This window comes from Oenanthe melanoleuca, chromosome 3 (genome assembly GCF_029582105.1).
Source record: "Oenanthe melanoleuca isolate GR-GAL-2019-014 chromosome 3, OMel1.0, whole genome shotgun sequence".
In the NCBI taxonomy this organism is placed as follows: Eukaryota; Metazoa; Chordata; class Aves; order Passeriformes; family Muscicapidae; genus Oenanthe; species Oenanthe melanoleuca.
In genome coordinates this window covers 95,083,279-95,110,588 of record NC_079336.1, presented here as the reverse complement: position 1 = coordinate 95,110,588, position 27,310 = coordinate 95,083,279, and the positions used below count along the sequence as shown (strand labels likewise).

General features: G+C 39.8%; 1 protein-coding gene across 2 annotated transcripts in view; it reads right to left on the bottom strand.

The window, feature by feature from the left end:
• Positions 1-27,009, bottom strand: part of PPP1R21 (protein phosphatase 1 regulatory subunit 21) — a 32,510-nt gene extending 5,501 nt beyond the window's left edge. Inside the window, exons 1-19 of one of the 2 annotated variants that reach the window (XM_056487839.1) lie at positions 26,843-27,009; positions 24,151-24,219; positions 23,611-23,757; positions 21,765-21,866; positions 20,929-21,093; positions 20,770-20,828; positions 18,308-18,402; positions 16,034-16,086; positions 13,914-14,063; positions 9,508-9,609; positions 9,343-9,431; positions 8,335-8,471; positions 7,593-7,685; positions 6,616-6,743; positions 6,101-6,253; positions 4,458-4,550; positions 3,113-3,346; positions 1,650-1,685; positions 369-485 (exon numbers count right to left, since the gene is read on the bottom strand). In XM_056487839.1, the coding sequence (XP_056343814.1) occupies positions 369-485; positions 1,650-1,685; positions 3,113-3,346; positions 4,458-4,550; positions 6,101-6,253; positions 6,616-6,743; positions 7,593-7,685; positions 8,335-8,471; positions 9,343-9,431; positions 9,508-9,609; positions 13,914-14,063; positions 16,034-16,086; positions 18,308-18,402; positions 20,770-20,828; positions 20,929-21,093; positions 21,765-21,866; positions 23,611-23,757; positions 24,151-24,219; positions 26,843-26,902 (2,082 nt within the window). In that variant the 5' untranslated portion in view covers positions 26,903-27,009. Of the gene's footprint in view, positions 1-368; positions 486-1,649; positions 1,686-3,112; positions 3,347-4,457; positions 4,551-6,100; positions 6,254-6,615; positions 6,744-7,592; positions 7,686-8,334; positions 8,472-9,342; positions 9,432-9,507; positions 9,610-13,913; positions 14,064-16,033; positions 16,087-18,307; positions 18,403-20,769; positions 20,829-20,928; positions 21,094-21,764; positions 21,867-23,610; positions 23,758-24,150; positions 24,220-24,498; positions 24,518-26,842 lie in introns of those variants that run through there. The other variant, XM_056487840.1, reaches the window with a different exon arrangement.
• Positions 27,010-27,310: the final 301 nt, after the last annotated feature.

Sequence of the window (27,310 nt, the reverse complement as noted above, 5' to 3'; positions counted from 1 at the left end):
TTTCTCAGGAGAGCTGTTTCCATCGCTTCATAATACACTCAAATATTTTTGAATGACATCAGCATGACTATAAAATTAAGTCAAAACTTCCCTGGTAACTAAAGCCAGCTGCTTAAGCTTATGTGAACAAACCTATACATGACACACATTATACTTCTTAATACAGCCAAGACAAGGCTACCAAAGGATTTATTAAACATAAAAAGTCCTTTTACAGTATCTGCTTTTATGCATGCTAGACCACAGTCAAAAAATACTCCAGAACAGATTTTTATAAAACATTATGCTCAATATATTGAAACTCACTGTCATAGCACTTGCCTGTGGAAGTTCAAAAAGGGATTTACTGTCATTGCCTGCATGCTCACCTCAGCATGGAAGTGCACTGATTTGCTATCAGCAAGCTGCAGGTGAGAGGTCAGCTCTGCTATCCTGGCCATGTAGTGAGTTTTTATCAGGTCTTCACGAGACTCAACATCTGGAGCCTGGCAAAGAAAAATTTAAGAAGACAACATTTATGTTTAGTAGACTGAATACCTGAATTATAACATTGCCTCTATACAGACTTTTTTCTTCTTTCCTTCTGAGCCCTGGCTGCTCTATCAAAAGGTATCAAATTCCCCAAACACAACAGACAAATTACAGCAGGCCACACTGCAATTTGTCACCCTGATGGGGAATCTTCATATCAGGCTTCCTTACAGGACAAATAACTGACTGAAGAGGTAAGAATTTAAATGCTTTAATACATCAAGTGTCTGATGAACACGAAAATCCACTGCAGAAGTGAACAGGTTTCACCTCCATGAAAACCTACTGTCTCTTCCCAACAAGGAAGAATTCCTTCACCTAATTGTATTTCAGAAGCATACAAAAGTCATAACTATTACTAATGCTGCATGTTCCAGAAGACATTAGAAATTTAAAAAGAAAATAAAAAATAAAAAAGCCCAACAACTCGGTAGTTCACAGACTAACTCACTGGAGTCAGTTTTTACATGAATTGCCATTATCTTCCAGTTCAGCACTGTGCAGAAGCCTTTAAGAACTTTTACCAGTTATCATCTAGCCCCCTACCCCTTTTTAATCACACTTTCAGAAGACAAGGAGGAGTGAACTAAACTATGCATCAGCTCTGTGAAATCAGAAAAGGGAAAGTTGTAAATCTTACTCTCCGAAGTTCCCGCTGGAACAAGTGTTACATTATAGCAGGGCTAAATAAAGAGCTGACATTTAGTCCTAGGGCTGGCCCAAGGCTTGTTTCAGTGTGACCTCTGCTTTGTTCCCCAGGCACTGCAGCCAGAGTCTTTTATGCAGCTTGAGCCCCTCCTCAAAGGTTAAGAATTGAGGCTTGGGATGCAGTTTGAGCTAGTGAGGCACAGACAGACCAGTGCCTTCCTCAAATTACAGAGAGCAGACCCTGACTCCAGTTCACATTGCTCCAAAATGCTTACATGGGCCAAATAACAGTTCACTAACAGAAGAAGAAAATTAAGGAACACATGGTTTCAGAAATTTGACCATTTAGTATATAAAGACTACACGGTCAACTTGTGTATTTTTGGTAATTAGACCTGTGCAGTAAGTTTAGCAGAATCAGAATTGAAGTATTTAACAGATGGACTTTAATAATGTTTAAAACAGATTACCTTTTCATTATCAGTAGTTACAGTCAACATTCCAATCTAGAACAAGGAAGAAAATACACTTAGTGAGAACTGCAAAAAAATAGGTATCATAGCTGTATTTTGGTTTCAGTCATAGAAAGACTTTGAATTTAAACAATCTTGAAACTGTTCTTGAAATTAAATTTAAGTACTTCCACCTGTAACATAAACAAGAGTGGTTACATGAGTGCCTTGAACAGAATTAAACCTGACATCAACTCTCAAAAATATATCTCCTGTCCTATGAGGTACACAGGGAAAAGGCAATAAAAGAAACAAGATGCAGCTGAGCTTGTATGGTTATGCAACTGCTTGATCATACGAAACTAATTCACAGCACACTAAAACATTACTTGTCCTGTTTAAGAGGAAGGAAAGTCAGCCTGGATTTCTTGAATACCTTCCAAATGCCTTCCTTTCCCTCTGACTAGTAAGCATTGACAAAACTCTACAGGAGCAGTGTAAGCCAATACCTGGTTTCATGAAAGGTTTTGTTCATAAAGAATCAAAAGGGCTTTTTCCCCCTTGATCTCAACAAGACTAGAGATTTATGTTTATGGGAAATATTTATACAATATGTTGGCTTGTGAGTAACATTCTCCTCAAATTCCTAAGGAATCAAATAGAGGATCAAAAACTTAAGAAGCTGGTTTATTTCAAAACTGGGAATTTCGAAGCAATCCACTGGTTATTTTTATCTTGAAGCAGGAAAGTGGAAGAAAAAAAAGCAAAAAAAACCAAAAAAACCAAAAAACAACAACAACAAAAAAACCCAACAACAAACAAAAAGCCCCCAAACCAAACAAAAAAAGAGAGAATTCTATTGAATGCTGAGTAGATTTATTATTTCTTACAGATGACATTCCTTTTAATACCACTATGCCACTTCTGAAGTGGAATTTAGGGGAAAGGCCAATTCATTTTAAATATGTGTAGTAAACAGGAAAAAGCCATTTACCAACACAGAAGAGCAAGGAAAGAATGCATGCTACATCCAAAAGCAATTGCTGAACCCAAACTGACCCTAATGAGTCTTCAAACCCATTTACAAACACTACCTACCTACTTGCATTTGTTTTAACATACCTAGAGATGAACAAAAGTATTGGAAACACAGGCCCAACCTGAGATACACACCACTTGCAAGGTTTTTTAACTGCAGACAATCAGGAGATTAAGCACCTGTTATTTTCCCCTCAGTTACACAAGTACAGAACTACAAAAATATCTTCACAAAACTAAAGACAGTGAACAAACTCTCAAAATCCAAGAAGTGCCAAATTCTGCAGAAAGAATGTGCAAGCAGCTTTGCAAATACAAGGACCCCCAAGAGTGAATGCTTTTCAATACAGTCCAAAGGCTTTCATTTTCACTGTTCCACTGATCAAACAGCACTGATACTAAAGAATGTGGATTTTTCTCTATTGAAGGGAAAGGTCACTTACCAGACTAGTGCTCTTAATAGGTTCCCTCAGACTCTTTTCTGTGGTTTCCTTCTTTTGTTCTGCTATATTTGGCAAAACTGAATGCTCCTGGATAGATTCAGTTATATGTCCACTAAGAGAGTTCTTCAGTTTTTGGTTTTCTTTCTCTAGCTTTATTTTAGCTAGCTGGGCCTCCAACATCCAATGTTCTTTTTCTTGTTCAAGTTTTGCAATTTTCTCCAAACTCTGCTGGACCTTTAGGAGGGAAAGTTTACAGTCCAGGTTATTGAACCCAGGGAGGAGAAAAACCACACACAGGAAATGTTTGAGGACAGTATTATTTCAAGCCCTTACATAAGTGAGCTAACAAAGTGCAGCAGGTAAACAACCACTGTTTTGAGCTGTGTGTTTAGCTGCGGTTCTTTGTCCAAAATGGCCACATTATTTAATTAATTTGAAGCATGAACAGCTCATAAAACTGGCAACATTGTACTAGATGAAAAACCAAAGCAGGGAAGAAATTTATAAAAACTTGAAAGATGTGTACCTGACACTATCACTATCTTTTTCTATGCTAGAAAGACAAACTGTCCCCTTCCAACTGTCCCACCTCACACAGACAGAGCCACCCACTTTGTCCAGGCAAGAAAACAACTGTGTAACAGAACACATTCAATCACTGCACATTTCTGCTGAAATTCATTTCCCTCCTACTAACTGGCAACTACAAAAAAAAAAAAATCATCAAAATATATGCTTCTGTAACAGTTCAAGAACAATAAGGCTGATGATACAAGTTAATAAAGAAGTGCCAATAAGTTATTCTCATTCACATGAAGCAATGGATATGAATGTGTAAGGCTTAAAAATATGAAACTGTGTAGGGCTTTTAAATACCATGTTACCCACCTTGTTTCACCTTCCAGAAAAAAATGATATATATATGCATACTGGAAGACAGAAACACTAATCTATTACTCTAACTGCTCTTAATCAGCATCATAGTCCAAAAGAGGACTCAAATCAGTATACAGCGTTAAAAATTAATCCTTCAGTATGCCTTATTCCTGTGTTTATTTTGCATTTATTTTAATTATGAAAGATTACCTGACATCTTGTATTTCCAAATGAAGATATCAATAGCATAATCCTGGCTCCTGTATCTATCTACATATGCATTCTGAAGATAACCCAGCCTGACAAGGGTTTCACTTTCAAAACTCTATAAGACATCTACAGTCTAATTCTAAGGTTCAGCATATTCATATATACCTACAAATGACCACAGACATAAATTGGAGACTTTGATACAAGTTTACCTTTACAAACACTGACATATATGTTAGTACAATGTATACCACAATACCTGTTGTGCAAGACCTTCCCTGCTTTCTGTAGAGCTCAGGAGAACTCTGCGATTGGCTAAAGCCTCTTCATAAGGCACTGAATCTGCACAAGGCTGCAAAAGAATCAAAAAACCCCTCTTAAAACATGTTACATACTAGATCAGAACATGTTTGCTATTTTCTTACTACTTTCCTTACTTTAGTGTTGGAGTGTGTAAAACAGAAGCCCCTCTCAGTCCATCAGAGAGAGATCAGAATGTAGGGATTGAATTAAAACCTTTAGAGATATTAAAGTATATTAAGCCACACAGACATGAAGTAGAAGTGTAAGCTTTAGTTTTAAGTGAGGAGAAATATTATTAAGTCACATAAATATGAAGTAGAAGTCTAAGTTTTAAGTAAGTAAGAATATGCTTTAAGTGTCTTAAGAGAGTAAAAAGCCCTAGAAAGTAAAGTTTAGGCCTCAGTAAAAGTTAAAAAATTTTGGCCCAAACATAATGAAAATATAGTAAGAACATTGCTTACATTTTGGAGATAGAACAGATAGAACTATTTGCCTGAATAGATAGAGCTATATGCATAAATTATGTGTAAGAATTACCACCACTTTTATACTATAGAACTAGAATTCCAATAGGTTTAGAAGGAATGTTTTAGGTTCGTGTTTTTAGCTCATTGGGTAAATAAAAAATAAAAATCCCTGGTACTGGGGTGAAAAAGGCATCTTCCACCATGATTATCATCACTACCACCACACATGGAAGAAGAACAAGAAGAACAGAAGAAACAGCAGGGAGCTGCTGCCTCCGCTCAGGACTCTGTAGCAGGGAGCTGCTGCTGCTCCTGCCTCTGCTTGGGACTCTGTGCTATAAAGCTTTAACACAGACTTTGATAATCTGGGCTCTTTGCCTTTGAGACTGATGTGCTTCTACAATAAACAACTTTACAGCAACCAACAACTGCTTTTTAAACCTATGAAAATCTCGACACTTTAGTTAAGGGGGAAAAAACCCATGTTCCAAGTGCTTACTGGGCAGAAGGAAAAAATAGTTTGAGCTCTCAAGAAATACTGCCCCAAAAGATACAGCTGATTAAAAAGTGCTCAGAAAACTCCAAGTGTTAATTAATGATCAAAGGCATCTTAAGATCCTCTTTACAGACATTGCAGTAAAATGATTTAGTAACAACTGCTAAGCACATCATGACTTAATTCTTAATTTCAGTGGAGGCAACAGGGAGATCTGACAGCATTCAGGCCTTTGGTTCAGCACATTTTCTCCAGGTAACCTCCTTTTTTTTCCCCCTATGTCATCTAGTGACTGCAAATGTAAGAATATGGTTTCATTTGCTTCATATTCCTGGTGAATACAGGAGAAAATATAAATAAGCAGCCACCCTCTTCTCCTTGGAGTCTTGGCACAGAAATAATTAGTGGAAATGGGTAATGGCAGAATTGGCACATACCCTCAGTTGTGAGGGCAACTACACTGTCTGAAGTTTTCAGTACCATTACTGCACTGAGGGGTCCATTTCCTCAGCCAAAACCTGTCATTCAGGGAGTCTCTTCCATTCCAAACACTGCAAATCCTTAGTTTGTATTCTCCTGGGCACAACCACCAACAGAACCATGCTCTCCCTGTGCAAGCATGCTGGCTGAACAAACCTTCTTCAAGGACTTGATGTAGGCAGCTGCCTTCTTCTTGTACTGCAGCATGCACTCAGCTGAGAGAGGGCTGATGAACTCTGCTCCTCCCTTGGGGCCATAGCTCAACGAGGTGGTGAAGTGATCCAAGTTGTTGCTAAAGAACGAGGCCATCTAGACACATCAAGAGAAGTGGCTTTTTGAATGTAATTGACCAAAAGAGTCATTGGAGCAATCAGTCTTTCAAAAGACAAGTATTTAGTGAAACTGGACTTCTTAACAAGACTTTGAAACAAGCTACAGGCTCCATGTAACTTAGACCTTCCTAACACAAAGCATCCTCTTCACAGGATCTTTTATCACTCACTCAGTAGTTTTTAACTCATTAGCCTGAAGACAACTCAATAACCAATGCAACTACAGATTATTAATATCAGAGGCACACAGAGATTTTCTAAATCACTCAACTAAGTTTAGTTTTTTTCTTAAAAATCTGCACAAGTTAAGGCACTGTTTGAAACAAAAATATCCATTACCTTGCCCGCTCCATTTGTTAAAGCAGCAACAGAGGATAAAATACAGTCATTTGTAGTTATGAGTTTCTGTGTGGCAGTTGGAACTTCCTGTTCTAAAGCAGCTTTCTGACTATAGTGCTTGGAAATATCTGGAAAATGAAAAGCACATTTATGCCAAATTAAGAACACAAAACTTTGAAAGTCACTCACGAAAGCATCTTAGCCTAAATATATTAATTTCAACAACACAAAAATGTAAAAAGAATCAAGTATTTATCATGGAAGAACATTCTCAATGTGGCCTAATTAAAAGAAAAAGTAGTTGTCTGACAAGTGAACAATGTGCACCTATTTTAAAAAAGAGTACTATTGTTACAGAATGGAGAAATCCCAGCTCATTACCACCACAGATTGTAATCTGAAATAATCTTAAAAAGTGCAAAATTAGCTGGATTGAGAAAGAACATTATGGAATATGGGAGTGTGAGATATTAAGAAGAACATTTCTGTTGAAAGCTAATGAATTCTACTGACAGCTTTCTTCACTACTTCTATTTTCTGTATTTCCTTTAAAGCGTTAATTGGATTGACTTTTCATTATAGTGACCACACTAAGAGGTAAAAAGTATTTTAAACTTATCTATGCTACAAAACTCTTGGTTTAGGGTCTTATTGTGTGTACAATCTCCTTTTTTTCTTTAAAACAAGGACTCTGCAAAATGAGGCCATACTATTCATATTATTTTGAGAAAAAAAAAAACCAATTTTGCTTAAAATTATGAAAACTTAATGTTTAAACAGCTGACCAGTTAAAGTTCATTTCATCTCTATGGATTATTTATTTATTTATTAGTTTCTTAGCTCGTAAAGGTAAAACAAACCAGATTTATCACATATCAGATTAATCACATTCAGCACTGTTACAGAGAGAGTGCATGTGTGCTATGCTAAACAAGAAAGAAGCAAAGATGAAACAAGATAACATTCCCAACTCTCACCCTTTAAAATGTCATGGAATCCATGAAGACTTGCAGCAATGTTTGTAAACACAAAGTTGTAATTTGTCCTAAGGAGTCCTTCTGGTCTTGTACCTAAGAGTAACACATAGGAAGGAAAAGAAAACCACAACACTAAGAGTTGACCATGAATGAAAAAAGTTAGCTTTGAAAATAATTCAGTTTCCACCTACTAGAACTATTTGTATGGAGTATGAGTCATAATAGATTAATTTATTTAAATTTCCCCTTCAATAGCAAATATACATATAATCAATTATGGCAGAGCAGGCAGGTAAAAGACTTTCAAATTCCCTAATTTTTATTCAGATTTCTTAAATATCAATTGTTTTAGTCTCAAAAAGATATGAAATATCTTTTCATATCATACAAATGATATGAAAATACAGAATAGACACACATACAGAAAGATATGTTCACAGCTGTAGGAAACACCATTTGGGCCTCTCTAAAGGGCAAAGATTGAAATAACCTCAAGCTATACAATAATCATTTCCTACTGCTATTTACAGGATGCATTTGGAGATAGTTTCCCCACACACACAAAGGCTCTTTTTATTCAGTCATTGCCATGACAGTTGTAATAACCTTATGAAGATGAGGGGCTGGAAGTGATTAGTAATAAAATGTAGTTTATTAAGGATTTCATAATTAAGAGGTGACAAAAGGCACACTATAAAAACCCAGAGAAAACCAGTCACAGGGTAACAACCAAGACACTTACTTGGTAAGGCCAGAAGACTGACATATGTGTGTAGCTTCTCAAAGACTGCAGTCAACCTTTTCATGTCTCTGTGCAGCTCCATATTTCTAGCTCTTAAAGCAGCTGTGCAAAGAGAAGACTCACACTCTTCTTCCAAACTAGGAATATATGAATTATTTTTTTAAAAGCAAGCAATTGTCTTAAAAAAAAAACAAGTTCATGAGTTTTGGAGCACATATGTGTTCTCTACCTCCCCAGGCCAAAGCAACAGCAGACCAGGAATTTATTTTTGAAAGGTTAACATAGCAGAGGAACTTAGCAATACATGAAAATTACTGTGTGCATCTCCAATCCTAGGTGCTCCTGTCACAAGCCAGGAATGACTTATTCTCACAGCAAGGAACTGATTGCAGCAGTTTAAGTTTGAAGACTTTTCCCTGTACTACATAAATTCTCTTTTGCTTCCTAAGGAGCATGTAAAGAGGTATAAAGGAGGCATAAATCAAGGTTTTTCTTCTTCCTTAGTCCAAACCCTCTCTTAAAATAGTTCTTTGCACCTATAGTTCATCTCCCTTCAATCACCTAAGGAACAAAGATTTTTCACAGCAGAAGGGATGTACACCTGGCCAAGTTTTACCACATTGCTACATTTACTGAATGAGGAATAACCCTCAGGGAGGCTCAAGGCAGTAACAATTTCAATATATCACACCTGAATAGTACCAATGCTATTGAATAACACTAAGAAACATGAATGAAAGCTTCATTATTTTTAAAGTTCAACTGTAAGGGAGGGTGTGTGTGGAGGGGCTTTAAAATACATGTTTTTAGTCCTAATGCCTCAAAAAGCCATGCCTAATCTCAAGGCTTAGAAAACAACATGCAAAAAAAAAAAAATAGTTCAGCCTTTTAAGATGGAGCAGAGGCCAGAGTGTTTTAAGGTTTGACTTAATATTTGAGTTGTAGGTGCTGACAATGCTGCATGCCTGACACAGTGCCTTTAAATTTGATCTATCAAATGAAAGGTACCTTTTTAACTGATAAGGAAGAATCTTTCTTAAAAAGCCTACGTAGGAAGCTAAATGTTCTGAGAAGGCCTTCAATTTCACAGTTGTTTCCTGAAAGGACAAAACAACAGGTAAGTGGTTTTGCTCTGTAAAAACCTTTTTGGAGGCTAAAAGGAGGAAATCTTACCAGGACTGTGACAGTATCCTCTGTGATGCTCTCAAACAAGTGCAGCATTCCTTCCTCCAGAGGGCGAACGTAGGAAGCGTTTTCATGGAGATACTGTGAGAACTGAGCACAGAGAGGTTTTGAAATGGCACTTGCTGACACTCTGTGAACTCTGCCAAGGTAACAACTGAACAGGACATTCTGGCAAAGCCCATGTCCCCTTTAACAATGCCTAAGATGTCATTAATGATACACAACAGTCCAGTGATGTGCAGCAACCTCTTGCATAGGGCAAAAACACACCTAGAGGGAAAGTGAGAAGGCAAAAATACACCTAGGGCTTTGCCATGGCATCCTGTCTCATTTTAACTGCCCTGCACAGCACATCAAACCCTCACTTTTTAGTTTGAATATTCTTGCATTCCTTTCTCAACTCCATCCAATTAAGGCTAGATCCATACACCATTTGGCCAACAGAATAAACTATCCCACCCTCCCCACAGAAGCTGTTTGCCTCCCAGCCTTGTCCATCAGCACAAATATTTGCACAGCTATGCTGCACAAAGTGCTGAAGAACTGAACCCAAACCAATATGAGAGCAAGAGATGTGTCTGTATCTGTGTCAAGCCCAGTTTTCAACACAAATCAAAGCATGCTTATGCTAATGCAAAGCATGGAGCTCCAACTGATCACAGGAGAATTCTTACTTCTAAAACTATGAGTTTCAGCAATAATGAAACTTTGGCCTCATGGACCTGCCTGACTTTGCTAAAAACCTCTTAATTAAATCTTATAGTTAATTTTGCCTTCACAAAAGGAAACTTGAGAACATAAGGTGTTCTCTTACATACAACCAAAACATAACAACACCATCAGCTTTCCATTTTGGTACCTCAGTACCACAAAAACCTTCTTCCACAAATTAATACAGATAGTCAAAAGCAATCCTGACTTTTATTTTACCCCACAGAAAGCTACCTTCACCTTTGATTATTTACACCACAAGAGTAGCTAAAGATCCCAGGCAAACAGAGTACAAGAGATTTTAATTATTCCTTGCACTATTATAGTGCTGCAACACAGTGTTTACAAGAAGAGTGAGATGCTAAGCTCTGATCCATGCATGCACAAACCTGGATGGAATTAGGAAAAATTCCTAAATCTAAGGAGAAGGAAATAACACATGCAGAATGCTCCTGGCTTGTGTTGCAAGAGAGAGGACTTGAATTATCCAGCATGATGCTGTAGACCCAGCAGAACCCAGCAATCCAACACTTAAAGAGAAAAGGAATACTTGAACCTGGCAGGGAATTGTCCACATCTACTTTGAGTGTTTGGTGGGGAAAATAGCTTGAAAGCACCAGACAAGACCTGGAGTTGGGGAAAAATAAATCAGTGCAAGTTTGCTAAGCCACTATCTGACATTCGTTTCACTTTCTCTACCATATTAAGGGGAGGTTTTTGAACAACTTGGTAGAGTAGCTAACCAAATTTTTTTTTTTTAAAAGTCACACTGAGAACACTTGCCAAGCAAAGAGATGAATTAATCAAAAATAGAGGAGCAACTACAGCTTCAGGGAGCAATAAAAGATGCTCCAGTGCTGGAAAGTCACAGCAAAAGCCCTGGAAAGTCACATGCATTGAGGGAATTAGGTCATGAATACACAATGGGGCAGACTCCAAGAGACATAATTATGAAAACAAAATCTGAACAGCTGAATCAGAGTCAATTACAAGAAAAGGAAAATGAAATTATGGTTCTGAGTAAGTTGTATGTTTCAGCTATGTTGAAAAAGACGTGTTAACTAGAAGGTCAGGGGAAAAAAAAAAAAAAAATCTGTGAGAAGAGATGTCTAGGAAATCAGATTTTATTGCTTTAGTGTAAACTGCAGTAGTAACTGTGAATGCAGTCATCACACTGGGTGTCCTGGGGTGACTTTATGATGCTTGTATCCCCAGTCACCTATTCTGTTTGTTCTGTGCAGGATGTTAAGTTCTGCAGCTTTAAGACCAGTTCCAGGAGTGAAGGGGGAGAGAAGAGGTGCAGAGTTTGTTAGCAGAGACTGCACTTGCTGCCCCACATCCTTCACTCAGACTGTGCTGTCTGATCTGGACAGTGGGAGACAGCTCTCCTCTGCTTTTAGTTAGCTTTTGACTAGCTGAGGCAGAGAGGTTCCCTGGACTGGTTTTTTCTTTTTCTTGCAACTGTTTGAACCTGCTCTGGACTGAAAACCCAGAGGAGCACAGGGAGCTCACACCTGTGCCCCACCAAGCCTGGCCTGGGCTGAGGCATTTCCCAGCACTAGAGGGACTGAGAACAGCCTGAGTGAGCTGTGACCCACAGAGGGACTGAGAACAGCCTGAGTGAGCTGGGCTGTGACCCACAGAGGGACTGAGAACAGCCTGAGTGAGCTGTGACCCACAGAGGGACTGAGAACAGCCTGAGTGAGCTGTGACCCACAGAGGGACTGAGAACAGCCTGAGTGAGCTGGGCTGTGACCCACAGAGGGACTGAGAACAGCCTGAGTGAGCTGGGCTGTGACCCACAGAGGGACTGAGAACAGCCTGAGTGAGCTGTGACCCACAGAGGGACTGAGAACAGCCTGAGTGAGCTGTGACCCACAGAGGGACTGAGAACAGCCTGAGTGAGCTGTGACCCACAGAGGGACTGAGAACAGCCTGAGTGAGCTGTGACCCACAGAGGGACTGAGAACAGCCTGAGTGTGCTGGGCTGTGACCCACAGAGGGACTGAGAACAGCCTGAGTGAGCTGGGCTGTGACCCACAGAGGGACTGAGAACAGCCTGAGTGAGCTGGGCTGTGACCCACAGAGGGGACTGAGAACAGCCTGAGTGAGCTGTGACCCACAGAGGGACTGAGAACAGCCTGAGTGAGCTGGGCTGTGACCCACAGAGGGGCTGAGAACAGCCTGAGTGAGCTGGGCTGTGACCCACAGAGGGGACTGAGAACAGCCTGAGTGAGCTGTGACCCACAGAGGGACTGAGAACAGCCCCTAAAAGCAGAGGAGAGCTGTCTCCTGCTGTTCACTGCAGACAGCACGGTCTGAGTGAAGGATGTGGGGCAGCAAGTGCAATCTCTGATAACAAACTCTGCACCTCTTCTCTCCCCCTTCACTCCTAGAACCGGTCTTAAAGTTGCAGAACTTAATATTCAACACTAACAGAACAGATGATTTCGGATACAAGTATCATAAAGTCACCCTAGAACACTGGGCCACATTAAAAAAAAAAAGAGAGACACCACTCCTGCTCCAGAAAACCTGAAAGATGATGAAACCACATTATTTTCACAAGAAGTACATGCCATTCTGAGTGCATTTGGTGGCAGTAGCAACAAAATGTTCTCAAACTATGCTGAATCTCTGCAGAAGGATATTCTTGACTAAAACAGTTGAAACAACTGAGAAGGCAAACAGAAGGGGATTTCTCTAGTGGATAACAACCTTCATAAGCATATTTTCTACCTGCAAAGAGATTATAGGAGGTTTTCCAAAGAACAGGAAAGTTTCATGATAGTTAACATTGACACCACATGCACTGCAGCCACTTGATCAATGCAATCCACAATTCACCTCAGTACCTGAAGTCTGAGCCCTACCAATTACTAAACTGAAATTAAGAGACTGCAACTTAAATACTCACAGATCCCCTTAAACTATGAAGTCAGCTCTGGTCTTAAGGTAATTTGTTCCAAAACATAGATATATGCATCCTCACACAAATCCTCATGCAGTTATTTTCTCTATTTCACAACATATGAAAACAAAGTCAAAATATACACCTTAAAAGCTCTGGATGATACTCTCAAAAACCTTTCCATGGAATTGTGTCAAAAGAAATGAGTCAGATTTCTCATATTAATTTCAACATGCTTTACAAACTTGAAGGTTCAGAACACTTACAGGAAACACCTTCACACAAGCAGCCCAAAATCAGATTATGAAGTTGTCTTTTGACAAGGGAACAGAGTACAGGTTCTCTCTCTCATAAGCCTACCTTCTCTCCTTTAATATTACAGCTACACACTTCAAACACAAGACCAGATTCTGTCTCAACATCTACTATGCCTCAGTGCATTAACTAAAATAAGTTCTATCTAGCAAAGCAATGCTTTGCATTATTGTTTTAAAATAAGTCAGCTGAACATTCAACAAACGCATTTCAATTTAGCAATTAAAAAAAGCAAAGCTCTGATTTGATTATTATATTGCTCTTCTAGCAGAGGCACAGGGGAAAAGGATTCTCACCCACATTTAGAGAATTCACAGAGCAGAAAATGTCTCATGCAGGAGGAGCTGGCTCTCAGGGACACACAGCATTCCAGCAAAGGTAGCACAAGCTAGCATGAAATCACTCATTAAAGTCTAACTAATTGAAGACATTTGTAGCTGAAGTGTGTAAACTTTACCTTCTGGTTTAAGGGTGATATTGTGTCTGTTGCAGAATCAATGGGGAAGATCTGTACCTTCTGTTCAGTGTATGTGTGGAAGTTCAGGAGAGCTGTTACAAGTTCTTGGACAAAAGCCACGGCTTGGCCAGCAAGGTCTCGCAGCTTCAGCTGTAGAGACAGTTATAAAATAATTGCATTTGACATAGATCTATTTAAAAAAAATTAATTGTTATCAGTCATTTCTTTCTCGTTATTATTTCAGCCTAAAATTATTAACAGCAATTATGTTTAACTTTATTTTCCTTCATAAACTACAATACCACTCAGAAGGGCACACTGTTCTTTGACAACAAAGTATCTTCATTTCACACAAGTGGGGATGGTTTGCCTCTGCTGCATTTTTAAAGCTTGCAAGCCACAAAAACATTTAAGAGGTCAGCACAATTACAGAAACCATGTCTGAAATTTCCAAAGAACAACAGACTAACGACTGACAGCAGCACAACACCAGGTTGCAAGGAAATCTCAATTTAATTTGTAAAAATCCTATGATGTTTTCTCCCAGAATTAAAGGTGATTGCTTCTCTAACCAAGAACACTCAATTCTTATTCTCCTGGACAGAACTCAGCTGCTGCTCATGAGTAAGGCTGTCCTGTGGCTTTAGTAAAGCAGAAAGGTATCAAAGAAACTAATCCAGAATGGAACATAAATTCAAGAGAGAAGCAAACTATTCTCTGTTGGGAAGAGTATAATGTTATAGTGACATTTCAGCCAAGAATAACTTATCCTTCAGAGACAAACTCTCAATGCTTCCATGGACTGCTAAATCAGGTCAATCTTGATTATGGATCTGGGATGGTGGCAAGTAATTAAAACAGTCATTATACTCAGTTTGTGTATGTTAATTAGCCATTCAAGGAAGGGAAACAGACACTATTACTGTTTTGCTGTCCTTTACAGTGCAGTCTGTGCTAATACACCAACATTTTGCCTCCACACTGTCAAAGCCAGTCATAAAAATCTGTCCTGGAACATTCTCAAGACTGCAGATCTTGAAGCATGCAGCTGCCTAACATAGTGCTGGCAGAAAACAGTAAAAGGAGAAAGTCTCCATTCAGTTATTCAGATTTTTCTTGGAACTCAGCAGCAGCACCTGAAATTTAAGTCTATTTCCATCACAAAACTGAACAGCAGGCCACCTGATCTCACAGCAGCCATTAGGAAAAAGGTCTCTTTACAGGCACTTCTGAAGAATGGAAAAAGCAACTATTTTAAATCTTCCTGCAGCAGCATCTTAATGCACTAACTTGACTGCTTGAGATGCACAAGGAAATAGAAAAACACCCACAGTGCTGTAGAGCCCATCCCCAGTGGTAGCAACACAGGAAAATTTTAAATGCATACAGGTTTCTGATTTGCTATTGTAAAAACCCTTAAAATATTCAACCATTCACAGAAAACCAATGCTCATTTTTGAATACTGAATAAACAACATACACAAGGAATCTCATTAAATTACAGTAGTGAACAGAAACTGTTTCCTAGAAATGTTTAAAAATACAAGGGTTATTTTGCTGCAAGTAAGAGGTGCTTCAGCAGGAAGTGTCCCACAAAATGCAAATGAACCATGCAGAGGTCTCAAAGTGACATGATTTATTCCTTGAAAGGGTTGTGACTGGTGACAAGTAATGTTAACTAATAGGGCATTCTACTGCACACACCAGTGTGCAGTTTACAAATGCATACATTCCCTGGAGCTCAAGTGATGTGACTGAAGAAGCTCAGTTTGAGAGATAAGGAATTTAGGATACCAAACTACCTTTTTTTAACTAAAGACCTCTGAACTACTATAGTTTTAATCAACTTTATAAATTAAATGTTCCAACTTCTAGCTTACTGAAGGTTGACCCAATAAAAGAATATTTCATACAACTTTAATAAGACTCCTTGACATAACAACAATATACACAACTTCTTGAAAAGTGCAGAGGCTCAGTGGGCAGAAATGCCCTCAGAATATCATGACAGTAGTGGACAGGTGATCTTCTGCCATTTCAGGTACTAAAATGACTGGTTTATTTTCAATATCTGTGTAGAAAGTTGCACAGAGTCACATGAAACCACAAGAAACACTTACCTGATTTCTTCTGTTGTGCAATGGTACATTCAGAGCATTGTATCGAGTAGACCCTACAGGACAAAAATTGAGTTATATGCACTTGTTAAATTGTGGAGAGTTTTAAGAGATATATTTTTGGTAAATACTGATTTAAAAAATGCAGGAATATTACAAGTTATGTAAGCAGTATTAACTAAAGAGATACAAACAACTGACTCCAACAAGGTAGGCCTAAATATCCTCACTTAAGGGTGTCTGTGATTAAGTGGAGGGAAAGCAGTTCAATACTTGCCTCAGACTTAAAGTCAAATTTAATCATCTGAAAACCCTGAATTTGAAAGATAAGAGTAGACTCTTCTTGCCTAAAGAATATTCACCACAAACAAGAGTAAAAAAATCTTTTAAAAGAAATCACACTTAAAGAATTCAAGATTTTCAAATTTCAATTAAATTCCAAGGAGGGGCCAAATAAGACTGATATATTTTTGAATGGTTTCAATGTTTTTCAAAGCTCCTTAATATGTTGACAATTTAGACTAAGATGTACTCTTTATGTATTCAGCATTCTTCTCCAGTCATGAAGTAACTAGAATGATTATTCAGTTACAAGCAGCCAATTAGAGGGGGCAGAGGGCTATTTATACCTAGAGAACAGCTTACAAAGTCTTAGAGATTTAAAAGGGATCACATCCATTCTCAATTCAGTTGAACCACAACCAGATTAGTTTAAAATTTGCTCACAAAGGAAATGTACAGTTTCTTAGTTCTTTTGTGTCATTCACATTTGGCTATTAACACATGGGAAGAGGTTGTTACATTTAGAGGGAAAAAACCTTGTCCAAAATTATTGGATCCTACTTCTAACTAAATGCTTCAGAAAACTTTTTCCGCTCTGGGAATCAGGCTTAGCAGTCATTTGATTGTTACTGAAATTAGCTGCTAGTTACACTTGAAGCCAACTACAGTGTCTACAGGAGGACAGCAGGAATCCACAGCAAACAAACATCTCCTGACTTTTATTGATCTACCACTAAAGAGATGTTCTCTGTTTGCAGTGCTTTCTACTACACAAGCAAAGGCCTGATGCCACGGTAGATGAGTGAGCAGATAAATTATTTTAGCAAAGTTCTTGCTACAATGGTAACCATCTATAAAAAAATGCAAGCTAAAGAAGCCAGAGAAGTAGAAATAGGCAGTAGATGCCAGGCAAAGTGAGAGAAGTGAAAAGGACACCAATTCAAGGCATCAACACCTAAGTGTGATGTGCTGTTTGGGAGTCAACATTTCCTAGAGAGATGATTATCTGGTGTTCCTAAGCCAAGACACACTAGATTGCCAAACCAGAGAAGAGCTTGGAACACTCACCCCTGCCAGATCAGCTTTTAGAGAACCTAAGGCTACTTAAAACATTGTCATCAGATTTTAAACTGAATGAAAAATGCAAAAGCTACCAATGAAATATACAAGATAGCCTGTTTTCACTTCTCTGCTCCTTCTTTACTGCTTTCAGCTTTTCCACTACTCAGGTCCTCCTAGCCTTGAAGGGTCCAGAAGAGCCCAGGCAGTGCCTGCCCACCCTTGTGTTCAGCTATTTAGGAAAGCACACAGAGCACAGCACTGACCCAGCACATACTAACCCACGCTTGCACCAAAGCCATGCAAAGGCTGAGCACTGCTAACTCCAGGGGATCCTCTGCACTTCAGCTGATCTAGCAGCAGTTGGAAAGGAAGCAGAAAAACATTTCTTCAGGTTCACAGAGCTTTTTTCCCCATGAAGAGATGAACGTGCCTAAGACAGCTTCGGGTAAGAACTACTCTGTGTGTTTCCTGATCAATGAGACACCCAGACAAATTCCCCACTAGTAGTAAGTGCAGACCATTATTGATAAAATATCTCTGCAGCCACCAGTTTTCTCCCACCTTAACTTACTGCAGCTCTTGAATATACCCTGCCAAAAATCACACTCCATGAGATGAGTAACCAATCATTACAGAGCAGCCATTAAATTGACCATGTTCCTTCACTGTTTACAATAATGTGTCAACACTAAGCAAGGCAAGGGGCAAATCACTTAAAAGCCTGCAAAAGTTTCAGTTTTCATTATGTATATAAAAACTTGGTACTTTAGAACTACTGAAGAAGACCATGACAAGTATCAGGAATACTTACTACAGTTACCTCTAAATGTCTGTTCAGATGTCCAATATTTCTTACAGCTAACACATTTTAATTCTCCCTCCAGATGGATACCCAAAAAATCAAACAAGATACCCAGACCAAGGCATACGTACTTGTGTCATTAAAAGGTACTTTTTCATTAATTATGCATAGAGATTCTTCCAGTCTACTGCCCAAAGCTGCTTGAAGATTCTTTAGCTGTTGCTGGCTAAATAACAAAGAGACAAACGAAAAACCACACACACACACACATTGTAAACCTTTAAAATTTCATCTGTATCACCAACATCATATGTCACTATAAGCATCCCTTGAGTGTATAGGTATCTGTCTCCTTCTAGAATTTAGATAGAAATAATACAGCAGGAGTAATTTGTCCTCCTTTATCTCATATTTAACACAACACCGAATCCTAATGCCCAACAGAAGCAGTAAAAGTTACCATAAACTTGTAAATCCTAAATTCCATTCTTGAGAAGCTTCATTTACTTCAGAGTTAAAATCCACTTTATTTTCCTATAGTAAAACTATTATATAAGTTATATGAAGGCATTCTTTTCTGCTAGAATTTGGATGGGAAGATAAAATTAGTTACTATGCATCCAATGTAGTTTTCCAATAAGCAGGTAATGAGTTGTCAATAATTCAATTAAATATGTCACATCACTATTTGAGACACCTCAAAGGCTTTTCAAAACCCCATATAGCACTGATACTGCCTGTTCTGACAAGACTTGACAATTATGTTTCTGATACATACTCAAGTGATTTTTTCTCTAAATTTTCTTTGCTTGCATTTTACTGTGTATATACATGTGAACCAAAGTAATCAAGATTACTAATATAATGAGAATAGATTCCTGAAATGAATAATAATATATTCCAGCATTATGTATATATATATATATATATATATGTGTCAACAAAGAACACCCCATTATTGATTCAGACCTTCCACACCTTACCCAATTTAGGCCCCCAAATTCTTCTCTTTTGCTTCCTGTTTGACATCTAGAACTCCTGTACATATAGTGGAGGGTGGGAGGGAAGGTGTCAAAGTGACAGCTTTTTTTCCTTTCTTACAACATTTAATGCACAGAAACTTATCAGGTCTAACAAAGCAAAATAATCCAAAATAGACAAGAAAGATATGAAGGAACTGGCCAATAGGTAGCTCATACACACTAACAAATTTTTTTTTTGGAGAGCAGTTCCAAAATTGCACAGAAACTGTACAGCAGCTACAGCAGTAGCATTGAGCATGATAGAAAATGAACTCCAAAACAAACTGCAAATGTACTGGTATTTCCTTTTCATACTGTAGAGGACTGACAAACAAGTAATTTGACATGTTTTGCCTTACATTCTGCCCTTTAATTTTCAAAGCATGCAGGCTGTCACATCTCACATCCCCTGCTTGTCTGAGTAAAGTGTGGGTGTCAGAGACAAATGGATCCCTTCCCCTGACAAAGCAGGGAAAACAGAGGGGCTGTATTCTCAGAGACACATCCTGCCATGTGTTCAACAGAGAGTGATTTCACTGTTTAAAATGAAGTGTCAGGCTTTGTTACTTTTAAAAACTTAATATAGTATAACTGAATATACCAGGGACAACTTCTTACAATGACATCAATTATCCAGTCACCATAGAACATGATAGACAAAGCCTAAACTGAATAGTAGCAGATTAAGACTAGTTTTTCAAACACCACAAAGAAAGTAAACAGCAGCCAAACACACTTTCATCCTCTTTTCCAAGTCATTTTTAGTGAAACCCTGACTTGTATTAGGGGAGCTATTTGCTTCAAGTATCTTCACATCTATCAACATAATTAAAATACACACTTCAGGGTTAACATGTGAAAGAAGGAACTCTGCATCTGATCATTCACCACACATCTTAATCATTCTATACTGCACATGTATCTTCTAAAAAATGCAGCTTAAACTTCAGAGAAATGCACCCTAATTTGATTCGGCTCACAGTCCTCAACTTCACATTTTCTACAACTTGTCTTCAAGATAATGAAAATATTTCAAAAGTAACAATATAATTCTTTGATAAAAACTTTCAAATATTCTAGCTGAGAACATTATGCCTGATGCAAAAACAATTGCTCAAGAAGCTTTTACAGTGGAGGGGGATTTTTTGAAATTCTTTTGAGTCAGTTCTCTCAGCATGTTACTCAAACTTTGTTCTTAGAAGCAGTTTTTACAAACTCACATTTCTTTGTTTTATACAAGTTTTTGCTTTCTACGGTTTTCCATTACAAATAAATTCAAGCTTTCATTAACATCACTGCTATTTTAAAAGCTTGGAGACAAAACTGTTCTTACTGAAAGCAGAAATTGTGGAATTGTCTAGTTCTATACATAGCAAAGAAAAAGGGGGCTTGACCTGTGCTGCTCACACTTGTCTTCATGATAATATAATTAAAGTCTTTAGAGTTAAAGTCTTTTAATTAAACCCCTTTTTTAAAAAGGTATTATTATTTAAAAATAAGCCAGTTAATGTTTCACAGCAATTATTTCTTTACATCAATGAAAATTTCATTAATGAAATAAAGGCACTTACCATTCTTCAGTTCGAAGCCTACAGTCCTTAGCTTCTCTTTCTAGTGTCTGAGACTTGATCTTTATGCAAGAAGATAATCTCACAATGTAAGTGCTGACACAGCAAGACATTGCATTTCAAAACTTTTCAAACTTGCAAGCAAGAGGAAAAACTCCTTACTTCTAATTTGGCTTTATCATTCTGCAGCTTTTCAATGGTCTCTGTGTATTTCTTCGTTAAGCTGTCCACCACAGCTTGGTGCTGGGCAGCATCCATTTCCAAAACCTCCAGTCTACACCTCAGCTCTGCTTCTAAACGTTTGTGCTGCTCATCTGCTTCAAAGAACTACAGGAAGAAAAGCAAAGCTCTTAAAAAAAGCTTCAATTGACTAATGAAACCAGTCCTTTAAGTGACTCCAATTTCATTAGCCAGATCAGGTTAACAACAATTAACAGTTCTCAAATAGAAATTTTATTTTATTTACAGGAAAAGATTCAGGAACAAAGTACTTTAATAAGAACAGTTTTGCAGTACTAAGCATTCTTTAAATATATTGCTGACTAAAAGCAGATACATGAAAAAACTTTTGGCTCAAGTTCAGTTTTTCTCAAGTTTTCTGAAGTGAAATGTATTCCAATTTGGTAGATTCCTGACTTAATTATGGCAACTTGCAGAAAACATTTCAAACTTTAAAGTAATTCTGAAGCAGCTAATGAACTAATAAGAAATTTCCATCCAGTACCAGGCTGTTTTCAGTAGGGCAGCTGTCACCAAAAGTTAAAAATCTAAATGAGAAAACACATGTTATGTGATTCCACACACTGTCTTATAAATCCAAAGTCAAAATACTTTATTTCCCTAGTGAACACCTTTATAAACCAATCTGATCTAATCTACTGCTTTGCATACAAGATTCTAAACCCACAAGTTTTCAGACAGCACTTTACTTTCCATATCTTTGTTTGCATCACCAGTTTTCTGAACCAAAAATAAAGGCAAAACAAAATTTCACTCACAAGTATATGCAATCGTTCATTCTCCTCGATTTTCTTCTGAAGATCTTCATTGAAGACACTTTTCTGTTCTTGACTCAGCTGAGATGAGGGCTCTACACTTTTCTAAAAGAGACAAAATGCACTTATTATCTCCAAGTCCCAGGTTTGTGAGACCAGTTCCCGCAGGTAATTCCCAGAAGGAGCACACCAGCAGACATCCTACTGACACTGACTGATATATCAACAGGTGTGAATATTGCACACAGCACCAGCCTCAAGGCAGCACACTTTCCTTCACACCCTTGTGACCCTACAGTGGTGCAACACTGCCAAGGGAAAGCCTCCACTCAGGTGTCCCATTCACACACACAGGGAATCAACCACTTGGATGGGCAGCAGCCCACCTGAATTCACTGGAATCCTGCATGATCCCATGCAGTCAGCAACCCAAAACCCTCCACACACAGGCTCAGTTGGTTTGGTAGCTGTGTTTAAGGCACATCTGTCCCAGCTCTCAGCAGGCTGTAGCACAAAGTGCCATGGCAACCACAGGATCTTCCCTGCCCATCAGCCACACATCTCTCTGCCAACTGTTTCCTCATTTTTCACTCACTTAATCCAAAAGACTCAGACCACCAGTGAACCCCATAGACCACAATGCTGAAGAAAGGTATTATGATAACTAAACACAGGGGAGACTCTTTCTATTGAAACTCAATACTTCAAGAACTAGGGGTATGTAGGGCAGATAAGCCACCTCTCTATTTGATGCCAGCCTGTGAACTCCACCTGAGATATGAGCACATGTTCTGCTCCTTCTAAAAGGATTGAACTCTGACACAGATCAGGGGACTGAAGCTGTGCATAACAGATGAACAGGAAAGAAACTCAGTGGCAATTGCTTGCAAAGCTACTAAAGACAGGCTGACATCCTTCAAAATTTGAAAACACAACTAGCAAAACAGGAACTTACAGAATTTGAAATAACAGAAGGGTCAAACTGCATTTGAAAGAACAATTTACTGTGGTGCATGAATAATGTAGTCAGAAGCACTATGCTTGTCAAGGAACTGGACAGCAGAAAAATGGGCAAGAGTTTAGGGGAAAAGTAAGGAAGATGATCATATTACTCATCATTTGAATGATTGCTTTAAAGCCAGCCTTGGTAACTACAGCACATTGAGAAAAGACAGCATTAGTTAAGAGGGGTTTCCTCATGAGGAAAGCAGCAAGAGACACTTGAGAATTACTTAAGTCCAAGCACACCACCCCTGGAATTGTGATGCTGCCAACAGAAGGCATAGTTGGTCTTAGAATATGATATCACTAGGTTCAATCAGCAAGCACTTGGCAGGGAAAGATCACAGTGTTGAAATCATTCTGTCATTTTGAAGTAACAGAAAGAATATAAGCTAAAAATTTTCATTTCAAAGCATTTGACAAGATTCACATAGAAAAGCAATGATCACAGGCTGAAGAGTTAACTACCAACATCAAAATTATAAAGGAAAGAGGTGGGGATGGGAAATGAGGATCAGCTTTCTGCACAGTAACTGACTAATCACAGAGCTCCAAAGTATTTCCCAGTTGTTTGAACACTTAATAAATATCTATAAGAGAAGATAGCAACTCAGCATCAGTCAGCTGACAGACTAGAAGACTGGAGAACTACATAGCATGTATTATACATATCAATTCCTGTTTTATGGGTATTTTCACTAACATCAGGTAAAATAACACAAGTTCTGACAAGAACATTCGGCTCAACCCTTGACACAAAATACCTACTGCTAAAAACCAGGATAAGGCTTTGACAGGTGAGGAGCAGACATCTGCTAAGCAAGTATTTCTTGCCTTCAGCACATACTTTGTTCTTTTTGCCCCGAGCTTCACTTAATGCAAGTTCATCTTGAAGTAGTTCCACCCGCTTGGCAAGTTGCTGATTTCGAAAGGTCAAGCTATCCATTTCTTGTTGCAGTTTCCTCAGTGACTGATCCTTCATCTTCAGTTGTTCCTGAATGACAAAAGTAATTACTTTAAAATTTTCACACTTATTTTTTACACATTATAAACAAGAACAAATTAGAAAATCCCTTCACTTTTAAAAACACTGAAGAGACAAAAAGTATCGTTTCTAACCTAAAAAAATCTATTTCACTTCCTTGAGCTGACCACAGATCATACCCAAGTAGCTATTTAATTCTATAGGACAATCAAGAAACAACCTTCCCCTTTTACAAACTCAGCACTCATAGAGAACAGGCTAGCTGCAAAACAGAAATTCTTTTATTAAAATCAAGTTCCTTCTTCATTCTTTTATTGACATTACTTTTCAGTAAAAAGTATCCCTATTTACTTATTTTGTCACAACTTAGTACACCTGACATGGGCAGTTTTTAGAGATTACCTTCAGTGAGGCAGAGTTTGCCTGCTCATCTACAACTCCTTTTTTCAGGACTTGGTTCTGAGCACGAAGCTGAAAAACAAGAGATGTCAGTAAGTATGCAAGACAACAGAATGAATAAAAGCCATTCATGAGAAAGTGCAGAAAGCATCATATTCTCTCAGGAGAGTACCAGGTGGGAATGCTTTTCCAAGTATTCTCTTCAGGTAGACAGCAGTGGTATCAGGCTGGAAAAAAGTATTCATTTCATATCCTGACTTGGCAAGGAAAAAGAAGTAACTTTACCACCTGAACATTTAGGTCAAATAGAATAGAATTCTTAATAGATGTCCTTGAAGACCAGTTACTTACATATAGTTAAGATTTGAAGAACTAGGAACAAATATGTAAAAAGTTGCAACCTCTTCCCTTACTAATGAAGTTCTTGGTCATATTCAGGGCTATTTCTGTGTCTCCCCTCTTCTCCTCAAAACTGTTTATAACCGGTTCTAGAACACAAGCAGGACTCAAAGTCAAAATCTCTATCAACTCAAGAGGAGTTTAATGCAAAATTACTTATTACCAGTGGCAGCAGATGATCCAGAGAGAACAGACACAAAAAGGCATAAAAAGCATAGAAGGAAAAGCCCTCTAAGCCTTACTTGTACACTACCGAAAACCTGCACTAAAATCACTGCAGTGAAAAGTGATACTCAAGAAATCTATTTCCCAGTCACTTCACAGAGTACCTCTACCCTGCAGCAATGAAGATACTGACAGTTCCATCTTCCCATTCCTCGAAAATTGCTTGAATCCTGGTTTCTTCAAAGGCAGTTTGTATTCCTTTGACATGTGTGAGTCCAGCTGTTGCAGATATAAATTAAAAGAGTTTGTACAGTGCTTGGGAATACCTCTGGCAGGTGCATAAAAGGCAAGATTCAGTGTAAAACAGCAGTGGCTCATTGTTTCAGTGTGATGACCAAGTGTATTTGAAAGGTCAGAAGTCATTGTTAAGCACAGCTGTTTCCCCTGCAGTATTCCCACTGTGCTGCTCAGGCATCACAAAGGCAAGACAAGAAACTTCTCAGTGCACCACAGAAAAACTTCCAAGCACAGGGTTTCCCTAGCAAGAAGGAGCAGTGCAGCAGTTTTACACACCTGTCTTTGTGCCACAGCTACTACTGCAGGAACACCTCAGGCTCAGAGAATGAAGCAGCTCAGTCCTGCTGCACCCAGAGACCCCAGCTGAAGTCTGACCCATACATGCTGTCACAAAGCTGCTTTGACTACTCCTTCATGAGAGAGCCAGAAGCTGCAACCTGTGTGCTTTCAGAGTCTCTTCTTCTGGACTGGTCTGTGAACCAGGAGGAAAAGCAATCCTTTGGCTGGGACTTCCCTCAGCACTGCTGGAGTCTGTCAAACTCTTGTCCACGTCTCTCCGTGGCTTTCACAGCACCATTAAGTGACCAGGCTACTCCAGGGCTACTCTCCATTTCCACCTGCACACAAGCAGCCAACAAGAAGGAGGAGAGGGTTCTGCAAGGGGGAGTCCCACAATGAACTGCACTGCAGGAGAAATGGGATGAGATGAAAAAAATAGTTCCTGCAAAGGAGAAAGAAATGCCACAGGCTGAGAAGTGCACGGTGAAGCTCAAAGAAAGCTTCTGGACACCATGAGACTAAAAGAAAGGATCTAGCAGATGGAACTCCTGGAAGCTATAGTTGGAAGTCCACATGTCCAATGCTCATTCAGTAATCAAGCACCAAAATCCCTCCATTATCTTCCTCAGCCACTATTTATCTCCAAGGAATAACAGAGCCTCTGTATAAAACAAGATGTGAACTCTGTGACCTACAAAGCTACAAAGTAAATTAAGTTTTCCTCAATTACTTTGTGAAAGCATTAAAAGAACATCTATCTATGGACAATTTAGATGCTACACATGATGTTTTTTATAACAATTCCAAGGAGAAAAGTATTTAAAGACATTTAAGGCTGTAAGCTGGGAGAAGTGTCAAATCCAGACAAGTGCCTTGTGCCAGCTGTTGCTGTGGGGCTACACAAAATCGAAGGGCTGCCTTTCTTCCCCAAGGCTGTTGAAGCACTCTGCACTGAAGATCAAGAATCTCCTTTGCCTTTTAGTGAATAAGAAAGCATGAAGGGCTCTGCATTAAGCAAGGCTCCGCTATTTCAGAAGTCATCTCAGGCACCTTGGAAAGGGAAGGCATTCTCCACTATGGGCTACACGTCTCTGCAAGCCAGAAACAGGATGCAAAGGCACCTAGGGCAGAAGAAAGGCGACAGGCAGGAGGCAAGTGTGGAAGCGAGTGTCCTGCTCACTCCCAAGACACTCAAGCACCGCCGGCCCCCGGCGGGACGAGCTCGCACAGGTGAGAGGCGCCACCGAGACCTCGGCAAATGCCCACAGCCGAGCGGGTAACACCGAGCCCCGCGCCCAGCCGGGGAACAAGGCAGAACACTCCAGTTTCGCTTCCCCGGCACAGCTGAGCTGGTCTGTACCGCAGGATGTGCTCAGGCCACTCTGCTCTGGCCGCGCTCCCTCGGCACCGCACACCCGGCACTCCGCACCTCCGCGGCTGCCGCCGCCCCATCCCCCGGGCCCAGCACTGGGCGCTACCCACGGCAGGCAGCGCTGCAGCCCCGAGCGGCGCCAGGGCTGCGGGCCCCGCGGGGACGGGCGCTGGTTCCCGGTACCTTGGAGTACTCCTGGGCCAGCTTCTGGTACTTCCCCTGCAGCTCCGCCGCCGCCGCCATCTCCGCCCCGCCGGCTCGGCTGCACTCGGCTCAGCTCGGCTCCGCTCGGCCGGGCTCGGGCGCTCCCGCCTGCCCCGCACGCCCTCCAATGGGAAGACGCACTTCCGGGTTCAGGGTGGCGGGAACGCGATGACGTAACCGCGCCGTGAGCGATGCGGAGGGGCGGAGCTTTAAGCCGCAGGCGCCGCCATCTTGACGCAATTTCCAAGATGGCGCCGGGAGGGGGGCGGGGCTCGGGGGCCGGGTGACGTGACACTGGCCGGGGCTCGCTGTCCGTTGCCATGGCAACGGCTGGGGGCTGCGTGCGGCCTGCAGGCTACGGAGAGCCGCCCCACCCAAAAAGCTTCGCCCGCGAGCGGGGCTGGGGGATCATGTCGTGACAATCGCGACTGGCGAGGCGGCGAGCTC